General features: G+C 34.4%; 1 protein-coding gene across 2 annotated transcripts; it reads left to right on the forward strand.

Moving 5' to 3' along the window:
- hs3st3b1a (heparan sulfate (glucosamine) 3-O-sulfotransferase 3B1a) lies at window positions 1-26,637 on the forward strand. Of its 2 annotated transcripts, none has more exon segments than NM_001080569.3 (2): window positions 1-719; window positions 25,780-26,637. In NM_001080569.3, coding segments are annotated over 2 exon segments (1,101 nt in total). In that variant the 5' UTR covers window positions 1-237; the 3' UTR covers window positions 26,399-26,637.

Here is a 26,637-nt window from a genome sequence, read left to right on the forward strand (position 1 = left end):
AGATGTCTAGAGAGCCAGAGAGAGAGACGATGGAGTGATGCGCAAAAAAGACGCGCTCGTGACTTCCTACGTCTCCGGCACTGTCCAAACGCCAAAATGAAATGAATACATTTCCCGGGGACCCATGCCCTCATCTTCCCCGTCCCGCGGAGATGCCTTCACGTTGCAGGGACTTCTGCGGAGGAACTCATAACTTTGGCAATATGTTTCATTGGACACTGCGCACAGGAGAGCCCTATGGAATATAGCGCGCACTTTCACTCTGCTCAGCCGGTGAAAAACAAACTTTTCGTCTTCTGCATCATGCTCTCGCTGTGGGTGTACATGCTGTACTGCTGCGTGGGCTACTGCTCCACCACGCCGACGTTTATGATGGACGAGAGGAGCAATAGGAGAGCGCTCCAAAGACAAGACCCGGAGATGCTCCTTAAAAGCCAGTCCAGGGACCTGCTAAACAACGATAGCGATGCCGACAGCAGAGGAGATGGCTGGGAGGAAAACAAGGGCGATGCCGCTTATGACGAGGATGACTCGGGGATAGCAGGTGCCGTGAACGGGTCCGAGAGCAAAAAGTTGCCCCAAGCGATAATAATCGGGGTGAAGAAGGGAGGGACGCGCGCGCTGCTCGAGTTTCTGCGCCTGCATCCTGATATCCGCGCTGTGGGAGCGGAGCCGCACTTTTTTGACCGCAACTACGAGAAGGGACTCGAGTGGTACAGGTACGTTTTTTTATCCACACAACACGCTGTTATTCACACGTGCTTTTGTATATGTCGTTGATGGATAAACGAGGATTATGGATTATGCTGCTCATAATCGTCGCGCTAGTGAAACATAAACATGTCAGTGTTGTTGTTTGTGTAAAAAAAGGCTTTCAGGGACTTAACTGATTAAGGCTATCGAGAAACACAAACATAAACTTTGGAAATGCCTAATAAATGTAGCTTTATTTATTTAAGGTTAAACTATAGAAATACAGAACTTTGGTGGTAACGTACGTTTTTAAAAGCTTTACTTTATTCTAAATGTCATTTAGTCGTCCTCCACCTGTTTTAAATCATTTTGAGTTTCTTTCTTATTTTGGACACAAATGAAGATATGTTGAAGAATAAAAAACAAAAAATCAAACAAAAGTGTTCCGGGGTAGCTTAAACAATGTGTCCATTTGGGGCAAGGGATTCATCAGAATAAACAAAAATCCGTCCAAGGCAAACAAAAAGTGGGAAAACATATTTAAAAGCCTTAAATTATTAATATAGGCTTTTTTTAATATATTTTTTCACACTTTTTCAAGTGCATTGGAATTATTTTTGCTGTATATTGAATAATGTTTTTTTTTTTTTTTCAAAAGGTACAAATTTGTACCTTCCACATTAAAACCGCAAGGGTACACATTGGTACCTAAAAAGTACAAAAGGGTTCCTCTTAAAATTTTTAGATACCAAATACTTCTGAGGTACCAATATGGACCCTTCAAGTACAAATGTATACCTTTTGAAAAGGTGACCTCAATGACCCCCGTGATAGCTCTACCTTTATTTCTGAGAGTGTACTATAGATGTCAAATATCTCCCACCCAAACGTTCTTCAGAACATAGTGTTTTGCGTTCAACATAAGAAAGACATCAATACATGTAAATCCACTGTGAGTAAATTGTGAGAACTGTCCCTTTAAAGGTTTATATTAGTACAGAAAATGTACTTATCATTGTGTAGGGGGATGATGCACATTATTATTTGAAAACATTGATGCATCTTCAATGACATGTTTTGTAGTCTATGTCCTATACTTAATTTATAATCACTATTATTATCTGGGAGTGTAAAAAAATCACAGAGATGTAACATTTTCTTTTAAGTAAAGCACTTTAAGGAAATTGAGAAAGCTCTCAATCTGAAATAAAATATTTTGCCACGATTGTATCCCTCCTAGATACTTACATGGGTAAAAAAAATAATACATTCCTATTGATTTACATTTTTGGCACACCAAAGTTGAACATGAAACTCACTTTTTTTAATTCAAAATGTATAAATATGTGTTAAAAATGGCCACATTGCCTAAACTATTAATCACAATTAAAGAAACAAATGGATATATGGATTAATAAATAAATTAATGTATTAATAAAAAAGTAGCAAATAGTATTACACAACATTTGAAGATCAAAACCCTTCCCATTTGTCCTAAAGTTATTAAAACAACAATCATTCTTGTCTTTCTGAATCATTTTAAAAGCTGACTACTATACAAACTTGAAAGCAAAAAAAATCATGCTTCAAAAACACAATATTAAAGTCATTGTCCAAAATATATGAAAAAGTAAGGAAACATTAAAAAAGACACCTTATGATCAAGATATTTCAACTCGTTGAACTTTCAACAAAAGCCATTTTAAACCAGTTAACATTTTAATTCAAGAATTTGAAGGTATTTTAATAGTTTTGTTTGGTTTATTTGTCCTGGTCCACCAGGCCTGAATAACAATTTTATCTTCAATAACTTTGTTTCTTTAAAAACATTCTTTCAACAGTTTGCAAAGCCAGAACTACATTGTTAATTTATTTATATAAAATATTTGCATATGTACCATTAGTTATTAAATGATTTAAGCAGAACTAACACTTACAGAACATGTATAGTCTATATCGCAACTTCAGGCAACTTGCTTAGTGTGGACATGTGGATTTAGTCACCCACGCTGTTGTGTTGAACTTGTGGGAATAAATCCTTTCCAGCACGATGTGGTTTGGTAATGGTGAACTAGACCTAGATAAAACATTGGAATGACTAAAGGCAAACATAGACTGAATAAACATCTAAGAGACTTGTGTAACCACACTCATAGGCAGGTGCACTTGCACAACAGCGTCAGTTCACTGAGGAAACTCTCACCCTTAATTTCTGGCATGTTTTATTCTTACCAGACAGCTGTATCATTTAAATGAAATGAACACTTTGATTTGTTGACTCAAATATATGCTATACACATGGCAAGTGAAATTGCTGAGTCAAATCAACTTAATTTTGCAAATATCCATGGTTAAACCTTTTTGAATTTGAAGTTTATTACTGATAATCATGAAAATCACATTTTTAAATAACATGGATGTGTATTTACCAAGTAATTTGTAAGTTTTTGTTTTGAAGTGGAAGGTCAAATGACTAATTCAACCTGAGAATTAAGCAAAGTTAGGCAGAGATTGGTCAAATATGTTGACTTTAGCTATTTTTGTGGCTGTTTGCCAATAGTGACTGTAATAATGTGACTTAAATTATCATGATTATCATGGTTTTGTTCAAGTGTGTTATATATTTTTTAATGTTTTCTTATACGAACCCTTGGCGAACACTTAATGACTTTTTTTAGGCTTATCTGCAGTGGTGGAAAGAGTACTGAAAAATCATACTCAAGTAAAAGTACCATTAATTACCTAAAAATGTAGTGCAATAGAGTAAATGCATCTGTTGTAAATATTACTCAAAGTATGAGTAAAAAGTAGCCCTTTCAAAAGTACTTGGGAGTAGTGAGTAATACACTATAAAAAGCTGACACATTTACATGTAATTTGTGGATGTGTGTGTAAACGTAACATTCTGTAGTGCATATAGTCATTACTCAGCAGGCACACAATGTCATAAGACGTTGATATTAGGTTAGATTTAGGTTGTGATATCAGGTGACTAAAATTCAACGTCTAGCCAATGTCTAAGGACAATGTTATTTCGACGTCCAACAATGACATCAAATGACATAGATATTTAGTTGATATTAGGTTTAAGAAAGTGACCAAATTCCAACATCATATTGACGTCAAATACTGACATTTATTCATCAAGTATGGCAACTAAAATCCAATGTCTGATAGACATCATGGTGGTAAAGTCCACACAACGTCAAACAGTAACAATTATTAGACGTTGATATTTTATTGGTTTTAGGTAGGACATTGGACATTGACGTTGGCCTGACATTGAGTCCTGACGTCAACCCAATTTTCACTTCCAAAAAAAATTCAAAGTCTATGATTTTAGGGTACAAAGTCAATCTGACGACATGTAGACGTCTTGTGCCTGCTGGACCATTTTGGTCATCATACAGTAAAAATCTGTCATCTTCTCATCTGTGACCTGCATCTAAACAGTCTTCAGGTTAATGTGTGCAAAGATTTTGGCCATCTTCTTTAATGCTTCCAAATTGTTTGCTGCAATTTGAAATCGCCCATGTCGTGAGGTAGTTGATTATGATGTGATTTATCTTCTATGTGTAATTTAATTGGACAGGAATCACAGGACTGCTTTTTCTAATTCCCATAAACAGGAAAAAATAAAGTAGTGACTGCAGGTTGAAGGAAAGTAGTGGAGTAAAAGTACTGATGCAGCACTAAAAATCCACTCAAGGGAAAGTAAAAATACACATTTTTTTAAACTACTTAGTAAATTACAGTTTCTGATAAAAACTACGCACAGTAATTTGAGCATTTATAAATTGTTACTTTACTGCTTATCTGATACTGACACCATTTACTTTTAGCTTATTACCTGACTATTTTTAAGATATTAACTGTATATTAGCACTCTTTAAGTATGATCTTATTTTAGCAAATAAAAGTTATGATCTCTAATCCTACCCAACTACTACCATACTGTTATTATGCAGCTAATGAGTAGTTTATTGAGCTAAAAGTTTTAGTTAATCATTTGATAATATCGTTATACCATTTGAAAGTTTATAAAATCTTTTGATAACTAACATAAACATGGACCACTGAGAATGACCAATACCTTAAATCAGAAAATCAAATCTGTCTGCAGTCTTAAATTCTGGTTCTAGTGTCAATGTATGAAAGTGCTGCCAATTTAAAAATGATTCATTTTATTGAAGTTATATCAGCATGAATAAGCTCTAAATGACCATCTTTGATTAAGTTTACTTGATACAAACCAAACTATAACCACAACTTAGATTTAGTTCTTTCATTAGCCGGAAGAATCTCCCAAGTGTTGCCTTGTTCAGCTATGTCTCTTTCCTCATTTAGACAATGTTGCATTTGCAATAAATGCTTTTCCATGGGGACTGAGAAAGCTCAAATGTGCTGCAAGTAAAAAAAAAAACCTCCATCAATTTAACAACACACATACACACAAATTCTCACAATAAATGCAAATAGAGAAATATGCTGCAAATACTGCAAAGACTGCAATGGAAATGTATTGGGGACCCCGAAACGTAACGCACACTTCTTATTGTTTGGAATCTGGAGTGCTCACTGACATATGAGAGATGGGTTTTGTTGTTGTTGTTTATTTTAGCATCCTGATTTAACTATTCCTTGTCGTTTTTATATTTTCAGTCTTGAGAGTAAGGGGCCGTTCACAAATCACGTCTTATTCCAAAGGCAAGGTCATTATTTTCAATGGAGGTGTGTGTGCGCAAATGGAGACATAGCATGCTCGTGTTTTTAATGTACACTTAGTTGAAAACATCTCTACTATTCAGAATGTGAGCACACCTCTGATCATGTGACTAGAACTAATCAATCATCTACATACTTTTTATGTATATACTGTATATATAACAAAATTGAGTACCGATTCCATGTAAATGGTGATCGGCTGATACTGAGTACCGATTCTAATGCTTTTAGCTTTATAATGCATTAAGCACATTTACCCCCTAAATATGAACCTTAAGAGTAGATCTTGCCTTACCTAAGAGAATAAATCAAGGACGCTACTTATTATTCTTTAAACACATCTCTTATAACCGTTTAGGTGTAAATGTGTCACGGCCAGAAGCAGCTTGGAAACATCGCAAATGATGAAGCAAGAGTTTAACATGTGTCAATCAAGAACAAGTTTGGAGCATATGTTTGATGCTTAAGAATTAAAATGCACACCTATAAATCTATTACTTCTTTACTAAAAGGATACAGGCCTATACACTGTTTATTGCAATAAGTATATTACAAGTAGTGTCATGATTAAATATTCATGTTAAAAATAAATTGTTTATCTAATAATTCCAGCGCGAGTCAGTGGCGCAGTAGGTAGTGCTGTCGCCTCAGAGCAAGAAGGTCGATTGGTCGCTGGTTCGAACCTCGGCTCAGTTGGCGTTTCTGTGTGGAGTTTGCATGTTCTCCTTGCCTTTGTGTGGGTTTCCTCCGGGTGCTCCGGTTTCCCCCACAGTCCAAAGACATGCGCTACAGGTGAATTGGGTAGGCTAAATTGTCCGTTGTGTATGAGTATGTGTGTGTGGATGTTTCCCAGAAATGGGTTGCGGCTGGAAGGGTATCCGCTGCGTAAAAAACTTGCTGGATAAGTTGGCGGTTCATTCTGCTGTGGCGACCCCGGATTAATAAAGGGACTAAGCCGACAAGAAAATGAATGAATGAATGACTTCAAGGGGGGACAGGGAAAGCTGTTGGGAGGGCGCCCTCTTAAATTAATGGTAGGGGAAACACTACGAAGGGTGGACTTACTGCGTCAGACAAGCACTGAGAGCCTAAGCATTGCAGTGCTTTTTAATTTTCTCCATAACTAAATCTTGTATCAGAGCTGCTTTGTCTATTTGTCATCCTCTGAGAAAACAGTTGATGGTAGCCTAACAATGACAATTGCCATGGGAGCGTGAGTGCAAAGCAAGTTGACAATGGTGAAGGGAGCAGAATGCCTAACACTTTTCACATGCTTTCAGATGCTATATGTGAACGGTCCCTAACTCTTGCTAACATGACATTAAAATAATGTTTCTTTTTACATTAATTGGGAAATTAGACAGTTGATTAGGGCTTAAAATATATGTACAACAAAGCAACCGTATGACCATGGAGTTAAAATAAACAAATAAATCAAATCTCCAACAACACTTCTCTCTATAAACAGGTAGCAGGCAGCTGGGTTTGCCACTTTATTGGGTTCCCTAACACATTTCCGTTACGATCTACACTATTTACTGCAGGACATTTCTGTTTTTGTTGTAAGAATTTATATGCATGAGTCTTCAAATCGATGATGTTTTTAAATTTTTTGTTTTCTTATCATATTTGTTAACTTGTACAGTTGAAGTCAGAATTATTAGCCCCCTAGAATTATAAGCCCCCTGTTTATTTTTTTCCTCAATCTCTGTTTAACAGTGAGAAGATTAATGTTTGACTTGATAATTTTCAAGATACTTCTAAAAGTGACATTTAAAGGCTCAACTAGGTTAATTGGGTAACAAGGCAGGTTACGGTAATTAGGCAAGTTATTGTTTAATGATGGCTTGTTCTTTATGTTATCGAAAAAAAATCTAGCTTAAAGAGGCTAATAATTTTGTCTTTAAAATGGTGTTTAAAAAATTAAAACTGTTTTTATTCTAGCCGAAATAAAAAAATAAGACTTTTTTCCAGAGGAAAAAACAATATCAGACATGCTGTGAAAATATCCTTGCTCTGTTAAAGATCATTTGGGAAATTAAAAAAAAATAAAAAATCAAAGTGGGGCAAATAATTCTGACTTCAACTGTTTTTGTCAAATATATAGTTCAATTCATACTATGTCAATCGGAAACACTATCAAAACAGAAATGGACCTCAAGCTATTTTATTGTTCAAGCCAGTTCAGACTTTCAGTGGAGGAATCTAGAGACCCAGTTCTATCAGCATTGACGCACAGTGGGAAAACAAGGAGGAGGCAAAGAGCAGGATGAGCGCCTTTATCCAGGCAGCCAAGCAGGCTAATTGTGAGGCAGAATCATGGTGAGAGAAGCATGTAGCCAGGTGGCCAAGTGTCCTGCAGAGGTATTGAGCTCTGCTGCAGTGTTAGTTCAACACAGAGGAGATGTCCATGTGCTCCCTGTAGGAGGCGTTCAGATGGGTGACTGAGCACAGCAGGCTTGAATAACTGTACATGTAGCGTGACTTCAAATACAATGCTTTTGAAGAAGCAGAAGGGCCGGTGAATTCAAATATACGGTCCCATCATAGTACAGTTGTACTGTTTTTTGTTTGTTTTAAACTAAAAATGAAAAACTTTTTTTTTATTCATGCAGCTTTTGTTTACAGCAGTGTTTACGGGCCTGAAAACACATGGGGGCTATAGATATATTTGGTGTACAGTTGAAGTCAGAATTATTAGCCCCCTTAAATTACTACCACCCCTGTTTATTTTCCCCCCACTTTCTGTTTAACGGAGGGAACATTTTCTCAACATGTTTCTAAACATATTAGTTTTAATTAATCATTTCTAATAGCTGATTTATTTATCTTTGCCATGATGACAGAACATAATATTTGACCAGATATTTTTCAAGACACTTCTATGCAGCTTAAAGTGACATTTAAAGTCTTAATAAATAAATCAGATTACCTTTGCAGGATTGAATAATTAGGAAAGTCATTGTACAACGATGGTTTGTTCTGTAGATTATCAAAAAAAAATAAAAAAAGCTCAAAGGGGCTAATAATTTTGTCCCTAACATGGTTTAAAAATAAAAATAAAAACTAATTTTATTCTAGCTGAAATAAAACAAATAAGACTTTATCCAGTAGAAAAAAAGATTATTAGACATAATGTGAAAATTTCTTTTCTCTGTTCAACATAACTTGGGAAATATTTTTTTTAAAAAGAAAACAAATTCAAAAGGAGGTTAATAATTCTGACTTCAACTGTATATGGCTATACTGCTATATGAACACTTTGTATTTCCTTACAAAGTAGCAGTCATCTACTGGCCTGGCATACAGGTATACTGTGTGGTGCTTTTAGCTCTTTAGATGTTAAAATACTTTAATGTTACTCAGATTCTCTATCAAACAAAACAAATGAATAAATAAAATCATAATTAAATAATACTATATAATAATGTCTTGCAAACAGTATTAAATGTATGTTTATCTCCTGGTGAAATTTACATATTTACTTTATGATCTATTATATGAAAACAAATTTGCAATATATTGCTAATAGTGTAAATCAGGGGTTCTCAAACTGTGGTACGTGTACCACTAGTGGGACGCAGGCTTCCTTCTAGTGGTATGCGGAGAAATTACTGAATTATTAAAGTAAAAAAAAATGAATAAAATAACACACTTTTAACCCTTTGACGAACATGATAACACTGATGTGATCAGTTAACTAATTTTAATAGACTAAACCTTTTATTTTATTTTTAATTTTCAGTCTCACTTTATATTAAGTGTCCTTAACTACTTTGTACTTACATCAAAAAATAAATACAATGTACTTACTGTGTTTATAATGTATTTGAGAACACGTGGTGCTTTTGAGTTGGGATAGGGGTTGGGTTATGGACAGGTTTGGTGGCATGGGTAGGTTTAAGGGTGGGTTAAGGTGTAAGGGATAGTCAAAAGTGTATTTACAAATGTAATTACAGAAGTTTATTACAGATGTAATTACATACATGTATTTAATCAAGCATAAGTACACAGTAAATGCATGTATTTACACACAATAAGTACATTGTAACAAACTTCATTCCTGTGTAAGTACATATTAGTTAAGGCCACTTAATATAAAGTGGGACCCAATTTTCTATTGTTTTTTATGCATTCTATCATTTAAAGCCAATTTCTTACCCATAATTGTAATGGTTGTTGGGGGTACATCTTGTATTTTTATATCCCAATGTTTGCAGGTTTAGAGTAATCACTTGCTTTTCTGACACACGTAGCCTACTCTAACTGTATATTACAAGCTGCCATGGGTAATTTTCCTATTTATTTCTTAATTTTTAAAAAATAAATTAAAAGACATTACTAATCGTATTAACTAATACCGTTTAACTTTTACAATGATAACTTATTGCAATAAAAACATAAGAGTGAACAGTGGAGTTTAATGCTGAATACACTAGTCAAGAACAATCTGCCTTTGCCTTGATTTGCTCACCAAAGTCTCTGCGTTGTCCACTACCCATCAGATATGTGCATTTAAACTAAATGTGATTCATTTACAATATTTAATTGAAACGTTTCATTTCAATTAGCTTTTAACAAGAAAACAAACAAACAAAAGGTTGCATTAGATTTTAAATGATTATTTCTAAACCCTCCCCATAATTCTACCTCTTATCTCAGATGGAATGGCAGGCCAAATCAAAGGTTACCGTGGGCCAACATTGGCCCGTGGGCCTTAGTTTGGGCATCTCTGCTTTTAAGAATATTATAATTAAATTAGCATTGCAATTTAGATTTAAATAACATTCTGTTTAATATGTCATAACAATTTGGATGCAAACCATTATTCTTTTTCATATCTTTATTAAAATTTTAGTCTGTTGGTTTCACTTGTGAATGTACAATCATTTGGTTAAATCACACTTGGTACATACTTTGGAACATTTTCATGTGAAAAAAAAAATCAGTCAAAGCTGCATGTTTCATGTGCTATTTTTACAAATTGAAGCTCATGTGATGCTTTTGTTTTTATTTTTCTGTAAGGGCAGAATTACATCATAATGTGTCACTAAACACAACCATACCATTGAAAGATCTGACAGAGACGTTTTCATGCTAAAGCTGACTGGCGCCATCATATTACTTATTGACTCCAAGGCAAACCACCCGACAGTCTGATAGAGTTACAAGGAGAAGCTTGTTTGTGGATGGCAGATGCTGGCAGTAAATCGAAAGTGAGTCTATTGAGTGAAATGCTGAATGTTTCAAAAGAGGATCCGCCGAACCCCCCTAGGTTCTGCATTAACCCCGGTGAGAAAGAGCAGGCAATTAGAGTGAATTGTGTTGTTTCTTTCTTCACTTTGTATGCAAATGTGCTCAGGGGGTGAAAGTGCTTTTTGAGAAACACAGCAGGGTCTCCCTAAAAAAAAAAGCCCTGAGAGGAGCAGAATGAGGGGATTCTTAAAAACACGCACATAACTTTTCCTCAGTCTTGAAAGATGTTGCCGTCGTGTTTACTGATCAAATTTGCTGCTAGTCTTTGTGTGGGATGCTAAGGCATGACTAGGGAAGACAGTGATGGATTTCTTCTGTGTAAAAAAAAAACACACACACACACACCGCCAGTTGCTTATGATCATTTATAAACTGTCGGCTCTTCTTTTTACTGGCACACTGAGGGGGATGTTCTTGAACCTAGTCTTTTGGCTAAATAATGAACTGAATTGGAGCCTCTCGAGGGAATCTGATGTTGCTAAGCTATGATGTTAAAAAACAATATGGTCACACTTTATTTTAACGTACAAACCATGCTGTTATCAAGCCATTACTGAAACTTTTAACTTAAAAAAACTACTAATTAGCTGCTTATTAATAGTAAGATTTTAGTTTAGGTATTGGGTAGGATTAGGTATGTAAAAAAAAGATCTTTATAAGTGCTAATAGCGGTTAATAGTCAGGTGATAAGCCAGTAGCAAATGTTTAAAATAGTTACTTAAACTAAAGTTATACAAAAAAATATATGCAGCACAGACAAATATTCAGGTAACACTTACACTACAATACAGGAGATGTAGTTAATTATTATTGTTTATTTTTTTTCTTAAATATCTTTTTTTTTTTTTTTTTACAAACTTGAGGACTCACAAATACAGCTCTGGAGCTGTAGTTAGAAACATAGTTCTGGCTGTGCTATATTCTTACTTATCCCCCCTTTGCCCTAACCATTTAGAACAATCTAACATTCAAAGTTGGAATTGTTAAAAATAAAAAAGCATTAAGCTGATCTCCCTTAGGTGTAATTAACTTTCTAACTCTTTTACAGTTTTACCGATTTAGCAATTGTGCTCCCTTCAATATCTGTACTGTACATGACATGGACCTGCTGGTAAAAAATAAATAAATAAGCAATATCCTACTGATTAATAATAATAATAATAATAATAATCATCATCATCATCATCATTAATATTATTAATAAAGTATGATTTTTTTTTCATTTCTAATAAATATTACATTTCATTTGATAATAAATAGCCTCAGTATTTATTTATATGATTTATGATAATAGATTACATGTTAGCTTTTGTAAGTGATATGTTTTAGAATAGAATATGTAATGTTTAACTTCTCAATAATATTAGTAAAGGCTCTATGTGCCATTTAGTAAAAGGCTCAGTAGTAGGCTCTATGTGCCATTTACATATATTTCAGTTAATACGGAAGGCAAGTGCATGTTTTTACTAAATCTAATATTGGATTTTATTTTAAATGCGTGTGCGTGTAATACAATATATTTTGTACAAAGAAGTTTCTATAAAGAAGTTATTCCACCCAGTTTAGAGCATCATTATGGGCGTTTTACATTATAACAATGTGGTTCAAGCGATGGATCTGCTACAAAGAAACTATGCAGTTTTGGAACCACTCATCACTACATCGTTCTTTTCCCAAATGATGCATCATACTATGATAGTTGTTGTTTGGGAAACACACCCCTGCCTAGTTAATCTAAAAAAAAAAAAAAAAAAAAAAAACTAGTTAGGCCTTCAAATGTCACTTTAAGCTGTATTGAAGTGTCTTGAAAAATATCTAGTAAAATATTATTTACTGTCATCATGCCATAGATAAAATAAATCAGTTATTAGAAATGGATTATTAAAACTGTTATGTTTAGAAATGTGTTGAAAAAAAATCTTCTCTCTGTTCAACAGAAATTAGGGAAAAAATAAACAAGGGGGCGAATAATTCAGGGGGGTTAATAATTCTGACTTTAACTGTGTGTGTGTGTGTGTGTATATATATGTGTGTGTATATATATATATATATATATATATATATATATATATATATATATATATATATATATATATATATATATATATATATATTGCATGCAAATGTAAAAGTCTAAATGTTTACATTGAATTGAAAGGTTATATGAAACCCAGATGTCTCACAAACTTTTATATGCAAAAGTCAGTAAAATAATAGTTAAATCATTAGTTTAATACACCCAGTGTTTTCTTTTAGCTGTCATTAACTGTGAAAGATTACTATTAGTTTCTAAAATAATTTAGTTAACACCAGTTTTGTGTGTAAAAGTACAGAGATTTCTATTTTGCATAAGTTTGTCTTTTATCGGCAAACAGAAGTGAATCGTGAGTGTATGATAAGACGGTGAAGTCCCATCATGAAAGGACCCACAGCTCTGTGTTTTGATGTGGGTCTGGAGCTCATCCCATTGAAGCTCTGTTAGATTATTTGGAGTAGCTGCATACCAGCACTTCTCATACCCTCCTGGCTTTTTTGACAAAGTGACATTCTCAGAAGAATTCACTCCCAGGATAGGTGAAATGATCATTACTAAAGTGTGCATTTTGCTTTCGAACAGGTGGCTGGGATATATTTAAGAGGGAATTAAAGTGCTATATTGCATTTTAAAAATCCCAACTAAAAGCTCTCGCAAAAATGCACTGTAAAACACGAAAAGTTAAGGTAACTCAAACCATTTGAGGTAACTGATTGCAGCAAACCATTTAAGTTGAAAAACTAATCCTAATGAGTACAGTGAGCTTAATCCATTTGAGTACACGAAGCAATTTGAGCACAGTAAAACTCAATAAATGAAGACAACTCAAACTAACTGAGTTCTCTAAAACCCAATAAGTTAAGGCAACTCAAACTGTTTGAGGAAACCGATTGCTACAAACCGAAAAAACTAATATACTGTAAATGAGAACTGTGAACTTACTCCATTTAAGTTAAAGTAATGAGGTATTTAATTAACTCATAAACTTCAACGCTGAGTTCAAAACTCTTTTCACATGAGTAGAATTAACTATCAGCAAATTTAGAGTTAACTACACTTATTTAAGTTGATGTTGACTGTTGACGGTTTTACGGTGTGTTACTGACTTAAACAAATTAGAATATTGGCTGATAATGCAAATGGAATTCTGTCATTTACTCATCCTCCACTTGTTCAAAGTGTGTTTGAGTTTATTTCTTATAAAGGATGATAAACTGAAAAATGTTGTTTTTATGTTCCTACAATAGATGTCAATGGCTGTTTTTTTCCAACATTTTCCCAACATTCTTCAGAGTATCTTGTTTTTGTGTTCAAAAGAAGAAGAAAAATATTATAGAAGCACTTGAGAGAGTAAAATCATTTTGAAATGAACTGTCCTTTTAATATGATAAAGGAGTAAACCCAAATGATGCTAATTTTTATTACATTTTATTATTCTGAACACAAATGAATTAAGTTTTTTAATATAGTTTTAATACATCCAGTTTTTTTGCCTTAAATGTCATTTAATTTAGTTTTTCAAATGTAATTTCTAAGCATCATTACTTCAGTCTTCAGTGTCAGAATTAGAAATTATCCTAATAGGGTGATATGATGATCGGGGGTATTCAAGAAAGCTATGTGAATTTACTATCTGCTAAACTCTTGGTAGATTAACCCAAAACCTGCTTACCGTGAGTATGTTGGTTCCAAAACACCTGAGAAGAGTTGATCAACCTCCTAAAGATAACCATGAGTTAATGTGGTAGCACGATTGCCTCACAGCAAGAAGGTGGCTGGTTCGAGCCTCAGCTGGGCCGGTTAGCATTTCTGTGTGGAGTTTGCATGTTCTCCCCTTGTTCGGGTGCTCCAGTTTCCCTCACAAGTCCAAAGCCATGTGGTATAGATGAATTGGGTAGGTTAAATTGTCTGTAGTGTATCCGTGTGAATGAGTGTGTATGGTTGTTTAATGGGCAGCCGCTGCGTAAAATATATGCTGGATAAGTTAGTTCATTCCGCTGTGGTGACCCCTGATTAATAAAGGGACCAAGCCGAAAACAAATTGAATGAATGAATGAAAAACCTATGTGCACTTATAACCCTCTTCATCAAAAGATTGCGCAATGCTCAATAAACCCTCTGAAACAGACAAATAACAGTACTTGCTCCAAAGCAGGTTAACTTCTCTTGCTAAGGTTAATTACATACCCAAAAAGTTATTTCCATTTTTGGAACCAAAAGCTGAGGTTGTCCATTAACTTACTCTTAGGGTGCTTTCACACCTGAATCGATTCATTTGTTCCGAAACAGAGATCAAAATGGTTACATTGTTGCTCTTTGTTCTTGGTACTGGTACGGAGGGGTGAGAAGGTTGTAATTTAGCACCAGGAGGGAGACGCACAATTTCCGGGCAGTGTTGCCAGATGTAGCTGACTGATTCCAGCCCAAAGAACCCGATAACACCCTCTGAAAACCAAAAAGCACCGGCCAACAATCTGTAAACTATAATAACCTGTTGAGATGGTGAGGAGCGGGGGAGGTGGGGTAGGAGATGGTATATCTCGTTGGGAGATCACTGCTGTAAGCATTTGTATGTAAAGAACAGGGGCTATGGCATTTCTTGGTGAGATCATAACAAGTTTATAAAAGAAGGCCCGGGCTGTCGGGCATGCCGTGGCAAAACCACCCAAATTTTCACTACCTGTCAATGTCATTTTTTACCCGCAAAACAATTGGGCAGGAAACCGCTTAATCTGGCAACACTGTATCTGGGAGATTATCACTTGTTTGTGGGCATCCAGAAGTCTGCATTTGTGGGAGACTCAGGAACTTCCTGGAGACTTGGGATGTCTGGAAAGACCTCCCGCCCTGCTCATAATTCTCTCTTAGCTATATGCCTCTTACATATCCATAAAACACTCATATCGCTTTCTTACTACAATCAATCCACTCCAGAGTTTGTTTCAATCGACCACCTCATTAATCTTGGACCAATTGTTTTGCCGTGGATCTGAGCATGATTGCTGGATTCACTTATGCCAAACAAACCACGCTAACTGGGCAAACGAGACAGGTTCCGAAACAAAAGTCTAGTCACATAACCTGCTTTTTAATACCCCAAGAAGCATTAAAATTGTTGTTTTCAATGTTTTTCTGGTCATAGTGTTTTTGAGTAATCCAGGATACTCTTTTAAAAAAACTAAAGAATAAGAAAAAGAAGTTAAAATGTAATTTTAAAAGTATTTATTTGAAAGAAAGAAACAAAAAATATTGTGTGTAATTGAACTAATTAATTAAATGTAAGTTAAAGATTTTATTTTGAGTCTCAATTCTGACCTAAAAATACTGATCACAACTGATACACAAATTGATACACAAACTGATATCGTTAGTTTATATGCTGGGTTCCACAAAATGTATTGAATCAAAGTAAACATATTATTTTTTATTATTATTAATTTAGTTGAATTGAACATAAAACAATTAGGTTGTCCCCCTAGAAATCTCAACACTAAAAGCATGAGTACATTCCATCGAGCTGTTGCATAAGCAGACAGAAAGACAGTAAATCCCTGCTGTAAAGTGCTCTTCTATGACGACCGTCTTCTCAGCATCTCCAGCTATCCTGAGGGAACTTCAAACAGCACAAAGACTTTAAAGGTACAAACAACAGCCTTTGAACGTGCCATACCTGATAGCAGATAATGTAAACACAGGTTTACTGAGAGCGCTTCAAAAACAAGCTCAAGAGCCAAGACGAGCCTCACTTCCCTCTAGACAAAACAAGGTAATGACAGGCATTTCACACAGCAGGGATCTCTCATTTAACCCTGTGCTGCTGCTGAGTTTTATGAGGCTCACAGAGTGCAGTTTACTCTTAAACTCGGCCTTGTAAAGACTGTGCGTTAGCATGGTTTTGTTCTGTTGTTGTTGCTTTGCTAAAATGTACTCATGTACCCATGCATTAATGGACCACAAAACATATACAGCAAGTTTCAGTTTTTGGGAATTAAGATCTATATATCATCTAAAATCTGAAAAAAAAAAAGGATTTCCATTGACATACACTTGAAGCAGTTGAAGTCAGAATTTTTAGCCCTTCTAAATTAGCCTAATATACAGTTGAAGTCAGAATTATTAGGCCCCCTGAATTATTAGACCCCCTGTTTATTTTTTTTCCCTAATTTCTGTGTAACGGAGTTAAGATTTTTATTCAGCACATTTCTAAACATAATAGTTTTAATAACTCATCTGTAATAACTGTAAAATAAATAAATAAGATAAATTTTATCTTTGCCATGATGACAGTAAATAATATTTTACAGCTTAAAGTGACATTTAAAGGCTTAACTAGGTTAATTAGGGTAACTATGCAGGTTAGGGTAATTAGGCAAGTTATTGTATAATAATGGTTTGTTCTGTAGACTATTGAAAAAAATTTAGCTTAAAGGGGCTAATAATTTTGTCCTTAAAATGTTAATAAATAAAAAATAATAACTGCTTTTATTCTAGCCGAACCAAACAAATAAGACTTTGCCCCAAAAGAAAAAAATATAATCAGACATACTGTGAAAATTTCCTTGCTCTGTTAAACATAATTTAGGAAATATAAAAATAAAAAAAATTCAATGAGGGGCTAATAATTCTGACTTTAACTGTATTTATATTTACCTTAAAATGGGTTTAAAAAAACTAATAAAACTGCTGCATTCTATTCTAAATAAAACAAATAAGACTTTCTTCAGAAGAAAAAATATCATTGGAAATACTGTAAAAACAAATTGCATTATTTCATCATTTGGGAAATAGTTGAAAAATAAAAAAAATACAGTGGCAGGAAGGCTAATAATTTGACTTCAACTGTATGTTCGTTAGCAAAACGACGTTTGCTGTTTTTTCAAACTACTTACTTGAATTGAGCTAAAACAACCCAAGTCTTGATGTTGTTGTTTTTGCTTTAATTGTTTTATGTTCAATCCACTTAAATTGCAAAAAAAAAATAAAATAAAAATAAAATAAACAAATAGGTTTACTTAATTTTTACATGTTGTCCCAGCACAAATCAGTCGTTTTAATCCAGCATTTTCTACAGTGAGTTTGAAAATATAGAATCAGAGGGTTAAAAAATCTAAATATTACAGTTTTTCTCCATTGGTTTGGCTCATTTCTTGCAACACAAATTACATTCTCAAAACAACATGGACTAAACCTCCGAAGCACTTGGCAATTGTTCACAACAAAATGGAATTTATCATTTATTTCATCAAATTGCAAATATCTAAGTACATCTTTGCAAATGATTAAGTACAGATAGCCTACATTTAGTACAATTTCCAAGTGATTAGGGCTTGTTGATCTAAACTGACTGTTATTTCTCAGTCTAATGGTTGTTCTCTCCAAAATGTGTCAGCGTCATTTCATTGTATATGTCATTACATGCACAATATTCTGTTTAATTGTCAAAATTAGTCAAGTCTATAATACCATGAATACCATACAGTAGGTGAATGTTTGGATCATTTGATTACAATTTATTACAGCTATTTATTCTTTTTGCTCTGATATATGGAAGTTACTTTGTGTGTGGTTGATCATTACAACAAAAAAGAGTTACCATTTCCTTGGCAGTATGAATTGTATTATGCTAGCTAGACAAAAACAGTACAGTAACTATTGTCAATGAAGGACGGGGCTAATATTGTAAGGTGGACGAGAGATCTATTGACTATATTTGGCTAGTGCCAAAAATATCTACATGACATATAGTGCTTTGTTTTGCTTTGAAAATATGCACAAATGTACACGTTAATTCATTCATTTTACACTAATACAATATGGACAATTTAGTTTATTAAACTAAATGCAAACTCCAAAAAAAAAAAACCCACTTAAACAGTGCTAACCACTGAGCCACCATGCCACCCATATGTTAATTCTTCTTAATTTATTATTATTATTTTTTACCTCAATAATCAATGATTTCTGTTATTTATGTAAAGGAAACTGAGAGAAAACTAGAGAAACTAGACTTTACCCCTATCATACTTGAAAGTTAGACCAACTGTTTATAAATAATGCATCCAGTAGTAGGAGTGTAATAAGTGAGATGAAGCACAGTAAAACCATTCAGTCTTGCATCAGATACATTAAACCTGCTGCCAAACCTGTTGGGCATTATTCTGCGTATTTTTTATCTACATATTATTCAGTCACAATGTGGTGATTAGGTCATATGGATGGATGGATGGATGGATGGGTGGAGGGATAGATAGATAGATAGATAGATAGATAGATAGATAGATAGATAGATAGATAGATAGATAGATAGATAGATAGATAGATAGATAGATAGATAGATAGATAGATAGATAGATAGATAGATAGATAGATAGATAGATAGATAGATAGATAGATAGATACTTTATAGAACTAAAACTCTATTTTATGTAGTTTATATTTATTTTCTCATTCATATTTATTTAAATAAAATTATATTTGACCAACAATCGTTTGGTATTTACAACTCACAAAACCTAGTTGCTTACAATTTAATTTAATTTAATTTAATTCAATTTCATGTTTTATTTAATTTTTGTTTTGTTTCTTTTCGTTGTATTTCATTTAGTTTTTTAGTGTTGTTTAGATTTTTTTAAATTATTTTACATTTATTACATTTTAATTATTTATTTATTTATAACATTTATTTATTTACTTTTTATATTTAAATACATTTATATATATATATATATATATATATATATATATATATATATATATATATATATATATATATAATTATTATTATTATTATTATTATTATTATATATATAAATATATTTTTAACTTAAATATGTATTTCCTTTTTTTCTTACCACTCATACATATTTAAGCCACTTAAATGGAAGCAAACTTTAATATCATGCCTTTCCTAATGAGTTTAGTGTGTAAGAGAGCATGCTGGATAAGAATGTTTGGACAGTCATTGCTTGTGGGCTGCACAGTCCGTTAAGTACAGCAAATTGTGTAAACCCACCACTATCAGCACTTATATAGGGTCTGATTTTAACACAGGAATCCACGTTTGTGTCTGTCTGTTCGTATGAATAATGCATGCACTTCTGATGCAGGCCTTTTTTGCTCTGGGACCAGGTGGAAAGTTTTGATGGGTTGTGTTTTGTAAGTCCCTGTGGGCTGCAGAAAAAAGGTTCAGCTTATGTGTCTATGTACCGCGATTGTAATTGCAGAGATACAGAGACCTTCTCAAATGTGTTTTGGTGTCATCATGTTTGTTTTTGTTTGTGTTTTCTTTATTAATACATACCAGTCAGTAGGGTTGGACCGATAGACAATGCCATCGTCCATCGCCGATGGCCAATAGACAACAAGATGCTGAGCTGGCATCGCCGATCCTTCGCCCCGCCCCCGTTGCAAACCCGCTTTTGAAAAATACACACTCAGGCCCCGTTTATACTAATACGTCTTAGTGTTAAAATTACATTTTGGAATGAAAATTCTCTACATCCACACCGTTTTACCTAGCATTTCTGAACAGCCCTCCATCCTGCTGAAAACGCGTGACACGTGACTACACGCAAACACAGCCACACACTATCATGCGCTCCTCTGAGCTCCAGAAAGCAGTGCACGTCGGACAGTTTATCAAGGATGTACCACTGGACCGCGTCTCACTATAGTTGTTAAACGTGATATTTAGACATCCCAAGTCTCCCGGAAGTTCTGGGAGTCTCTAGGACTAATGCTCGCAAACGAGTGATAATCTCCCGGAAATTGCGCGTATCCCTCCCAGTCCTCAAATAAGCCGTTCACGCTTCACAACCCATCCCCTGCTCCCTATATATATATATATATCTTCCAATTCAGTTTTTAATGACGTCTTTTTCAAGGAAACAGTTGCTTTAGAACTTCAAACGTTTTTAAAAAAATATGAGAACATTAAAGGGTAGCTAAATCTCGAACACTATTCTTTTAAACATCACAATGTCCTTTCCTGCAATATCTGAATATATATTCTGTGCAAAATTCTTTATAGATATTCAGTCCTTTGTAACGGTGGTCACACAAAAAAAATAAATAAATAAAATATGTACACCTAAGTATTATATAATTATTACACCTATAAACAGTATTATATGTCTTAACACTAACAATGAAAAAAATGTAAATAAAATTAACTACTCAGGTGAGGTTCAAACTTACATCGGCAGCATCGTAACACAATGTGCTGACCACTGAACCACAAGGGTGTTATTATAATAGTGCTTAAATGATTTTGCCGATGAGCAAGGTGCCGCTTTTTGGGGTCGAATGAAAATTACGTCTTCAACCTTCAGACTGCATTTTGCTTACGGGGCTGCGAGAAAAGAGCGGAGCTGTGTTAAAATAATGAATAAAAAGAGTGAAACTATGGTCAAATAAAATAAATAACTAAAAAGTGTGACTGCTGAGAGTGCAAGTAGCTAGGGACACTGGCCCTCGCAGCCAAAAAATGGCCAAAAGATTAGCCAAACTGGGCCTGGATATTAGGTATATTCTTTTAGAGCAGACTAATTATTAAGTAATATTCATTTACATGCATATTAGTGATTCTTTGGTTAATTATTGCATCTTACGATTAGTTTCTTTCACAAACAAATCAAAATATGATTGAAAATCAGTACTTTTTTCTGACCAGTTACTGGATGTTGAGTGACTTTCAGTTTGGCAATGCTTACAGTTATTACAACCAATCAATCAATTAACCAATTAATACATGAATAAGCTATATTCATTCTTAAGTCTCAAAATAAGCTGTTATAATTTAAATGTGAAAATAATGCATTTGATGTGTAAAACATTATGAAAGGTTAAACTGACTGCTTGGTCTTATACAGATGAAGTCAGAATTATTAGCCCTCCTTTGACTTTTTTTTCCAATATTACCCAAATTATGTTGAAAAGAGCATAGACATTTTAACAGTATGTCTAATAATATTTTTTCTTCTGAAGACAGTCTTGCTTGTTTTATTTCGACTAGAATGAAAGCAGTTTTTAATTTTTTTAAACACCATTTTAAGGACAATATTATTAGCCCTTTGAGCTATTTTTCGATAGTCTACAGAACAAACCATCATTAAACAATAACTTGCCTAATTACCCTAACCTGCCTATTTAACCTAATTAACCCAGTTAAACCTTTAAATGTCACTTTAACCTGTGTAGAAGTGCCTTAAATATATATATATATATATATATATATATATATATATATAGCAAAATAGTGTTTACTGTCATCATGGCAAAGATAAAATAAATCAGTTATTATAAATGAATTATTAAAATTATTCAGGGGCTAATAATTCTGACTTCAACTGTATAAATTTATAGAATTATGATAATTCTAGGGTTAATCATTAGAGGATTAGTAAGAGAGGTTTCTTAGATTGCTCAAGATGCAGCATATACTTTTTTTTAGTATTGTGATTGGTGTTTAATGAGCTCAACCTGCTGAAATGAATCCCCTGACTCATCAAAACATGCTCATTTTCTACAGTACAAACCCTCACTGCCTCTATACTTATTGCCAGTAATTGCTTCAATATTATCTATTAAAAGTAGTCTTGAAGGGGAGGTTAAGACAACAGGCTTTGTCTAGTAATGCTTGTGTGTATAAATATAACTACCTCATTAATGGCGTAATCATTGTGGCAACATTTCTTTCAGCCCCAGAGCTAATTTTACTTTCAAACATTTGTCATTGTCAAAACCCTTGTCACTGTGAAGCTATAAAAGGCTTCAGAAAAATCTGTTATTGTTTTAAGGGGAATATTTGACAGGCTTTCCCAAATAGTGCAGAAACATAAATCTTGTTGACAGGGCCCATATTACATGATTGCAAATGTTTTCTAAGACAACAGTTTATGAGCATTTTCTGCCCCTTTTTCCATAGAATTACATCTATTTCAGTGACTTTAAAAACACTCTATTTGCATTTGTATTTAAAGGTAGTTACGTGGGTGATATTTTTAAATTCCTAATATATATACTGTTAGAAATGGCAGCACAGTTGCCAGCAAGTTACTGTAAAATTATTGTTAGATTATTGTTGATTAAAATTACAGTTGTTTACTGTATCTTAAAGAAAAACAATAAAGAACTGGCAGCATGGTTGCCAGCAAGTTACTGTAAAAATAATGGTATATTATCGTTGATAGAAATAACAGTTGTCTACTGTTTCTTAAAAAAAGTAAAGAACTGGCAGCAAGGTTGTCAGCAAGTTACTGTAAAAATAATGGTATATTATTATTAATTCAAATTACAGTAGTCTACTGTTTACTAAAAAAATGTAAAGAACTGGCAGCAAGGTTGGCAGCTAGTAAATGTTAAATTAACTGTGTATTACTGTTGGTGAAACTTACAGTTTTCCACTGTGGCTCTGTGGTTAGTATTGTCATCTCACAGCAAAAAGGTTGCTGGTTCAAGTTGGCATTTTTTTGTGTGGAGTTTGCATGTTCTCCCTCTATTTCTTCCAGGTGCTCCTGTTTTCCCCAGAGTCCAAAAACATGTGGTATATGTGAATTGACTAAACTAAGTTGGCCATAGTGTATGTGTGTCAGTGTTTATGGATGTTTCGCAGTGATGGGTTGCAGCTGGGAAACACTGCGTAAAATATATGCTGGATAAGTTGGTGATTCATTCCACTGTGGTGACCCCTTATAAATAAAGGTCTAAGCTGAAGCAAAATGAATGAATGAATGAATGATTGAATGATATAAGAAGATACTTTATTCATCATGACACCGTTACCATTTTTTTGTAAGAATTGTAGGTGTGACTGTATCGTAAGTAACAGCATCCATGTCTTGTCCTCATTGCACCTTTTTCTGACCCTTTATTGACCCTTAGTTTGCTGTTCTTATCATCATGTGCATTATGATATTTGCCTAGTCTTATAAAACCTCTCTTGACCCAATTCAGCACTTGAAGTTTAAAAACTCTTTTGCCAATTGCAGCAGCTGCTCTGATTCTGCTGATTCAGGCATCATGGGAGCCAAACGAAATCTACACACACAAGCACAAAGCTAGAAATAAAACATGGGGGGACAGGAGGACATAATACATGTTTGTACATAATACAAAAATGTATTATGTACATTTTGAAGCCTTTGTGTGATTTATTTGGTAATCTGCATCCAGCCACAGCATGTGTCGTCACACAGGAAGATTATTTTAAGACTGTAAGAAGGATTAAAGGAAGTATAAGGAGGAGGAGGAAGTCTTTTCTTTTGGGGTTTAATTTAATTTATTGATGAATAGTAACTTTATAATAGAGTGACACGGTGGCTCACCGTCGCCTCACAGCAAGAAAGTTCCTGATTCGAATACCGGCTGGGTCATTTGGCATTTCTGTGTGGAGTTTGCATGTTCTTTTGTGTGGGTTTTATCCAGGTGCTTCCCAGTGCTGAGTTGAAGCTGGAAGGGCATCCGCTTTGTAAAACATATGCTGGATAAGTTGGTAGTTCATTCTGCTGTAACGACCCCTGATAAATAAAGGGATAAGCCGAAGGAAAATGAATAAATGAACTTTATAATATACAGTATACAAGTGCAGTCTTCAGTCACTAGTGCTCAAGCAGATTACCTTCGCTGGCTGGGTATAATGTGACTTATGAAATATGTCCAATTAAAAATTTAGCTTGAAATCACCCTACATTGATACATACATACATTGAAACATACCATGTCTGAAAAAATGTAATAATTGGCAGATTTTGTTGCTGAACTCAAAGCAAAAAATAAACAAATAAATAAATAAATAAAATTTTATGCAATTGAAGGTATTTATATAATATAAAAATATTACAAAGAAAATTATAAAATTTTGCATTTTAAACAAACATAACATTTTTCTTGTTAGAATGCTGTTATTATAGAATAATTTTAAGAAGAATTATATTATATTATATTATATTATATTATATTATATTATATTATATTATATTATATTATATTATATTATATTATATTATATTATTCATTCATTCATAGGTAGGCATCCAGGAGGCATTCAAAACAGATGCCCAAGCCACCTCAGCTGACTTCTCTCGATGTAGAGGAGCAGCGGCTTTTCTCCAAGCTCCTTCCAGCTTAGATTTGTCCACCTGTCAGGTTTTAGATCATACGGGGTGTAGCATGTGTATTTGAAAATAACTCAGTTTTTTGACCACACTTCGTTATTATTGTTCATTTAATTGTTTTCTGGAAATTAAAAATGAATTTAAAAATAGTTTTGAAACAAATCTTTGCGCTTAATAAACTAAATTAATTATGTATAGGCTAAAGGATGTTTGCATACATGTTTCCCTATCCACGAGAGCGAAAGTGAAAGTAAAGAATGAGGAGGCTCATCTCTCATTCTCGAATGTAAATGCTCTGTTTAACTGTTTTCTCTCTAGTGAAGCGTTCAGTTTTCCACTTACAAAGTCCATCGTGTAAATAGCAAATGCGTGAATAGCAAAAAGGCATGACTCAACTGACTCTTAAAGGGAATGGAAGATTAGACTGTGATTGGTTTATTCTCAAAACACACCTAATACTCATTAAGAGAATAAGCTAAACACTGTTAGACCATGCGCTGCAGCGCAAAACTAATTTTTCTGCCCTTAAAATAGCAAAAGTGGATTTAGACATGCCCTTAATGCTTTTGCGCCCTGCGCTCTGGACTCAACACTCAGTGCTTGATGCTTCTTTGAAATAATGTCTGCAATGTAATAGCAATATTTGATTAAAATCGAGGTCAAATTCATATACAAATATTTAAACTTAAGTACTCAAACATTTTTAAAAAATTAAATAAAAGGATGGTGTTCTTTAGAAACAATCTGCAAAGTCAACAAACATCTTGCCCACTTAATGTGAAATAGACCCTACACTATCCAAAGGTGTTCATTTTGATGCAGAGACTCCCCTCTTTAAGCTTCTTTCAGACAAAAATATGTGTGAATCATGAGCCTCTTGCTGCTTTTCATATTTGCGTTTCACATCTACCATGTCAAATCCTCTTTTAATGCTCACCAGTGTCTCTCTTCTCCTAGGGAACTAATGCCCAAAACGCTGGACGGTCAGCTGACTATGGAGAAAACCCCCAGCTACTTTGTAACCAAGGAGGTTCCAGGCCGGATCCACGCCATGTCCAGAGACACCAAACTGATAGTCGTGGTGCGAGACCCAGTAACCCGAGCCATCTCAGACTACACGCAGACCCGCTCCAAAAAACCGGACATCCCATCCTTCGAGAGCTTGACTTTTAAAAACCTCAGCACTAATGTAATCGACACATCGTGGAGTGCGGTGCAGATCGGCATGTACGCTAGACACCTGGAGCGGTGGCTGCAGTTTTTCCCCATGAGCCAGCTGCTGTTTGTGAGTGGCGAGCGGCTGATTAGTGATCCATCCGGAGAGATGGCTCGAGTACAGCACTTTTTGGGCCTAAGGAGGGAGGTGACGCACAAACACTTTCACTTTAACCCTGCTAAGGGCTTCCCGTGCCTCAAAAGACCCGAAAGCAACAGCAAACCGCACTGTCTGGGCAAAACTAAAGGGCGCACTCATCCCAACATTAACCCTGAGGTGATTCAAAGACTGAGGGACTTTTACAAGCCATTTAACAAGAAGTTCTACCACATGACCGGCCATGATTTCGGCTGGGACTGATTTTTGTTGTTGTTGTTTGGAAAATAATGAATTGTAAAAAGCATAGAACTTTATTTTATAATAATTTATTTGAAGATAATATACTCACTCGGCTGCCTATCTTGTTTGTTGTGTATACTGTACATGTCTACCTTTTTACATTCCAGTCGAATCTGTAAGCTTGATATTTTGTATTTTATATAAAAGAACGAAAAGGGAATTGGCATTGGAATTCAGACAACGCAAGCTCATTCTGAAAA

Source organism: Danio rerio, chromosome 3 (genome assembly GCF_052040795.2).
Source record: "Danio rerio strain M-AB ecotype USA chromosome 3, GRCz13ab, whole genome shotgun sequence".
Taxonomy (NCBI): domain Eukaryota; kingdom Metazoa; phylum Chordata; class Actinopteri; order Cypriniformes; family Danionidae; genus Danio; species Danio rerio.

Excerpts from the sequence above, each read along its gene's own strand:
- hs3st3b1a (XM_087243347.1), top strand. The coding sequence starts at position 238 with ATGGAATATAGCGCGCACTTTCACTCTGCTCAGCCGGTGAAAAACAAA. Across the intron at positions 720-10,443 it reads AAGGGACTCGAGTGGTACAG|GGCAGAATTACATCATAATG; the intron begins GTACGTTTTTTT and ends TTTTTCTGTAAG.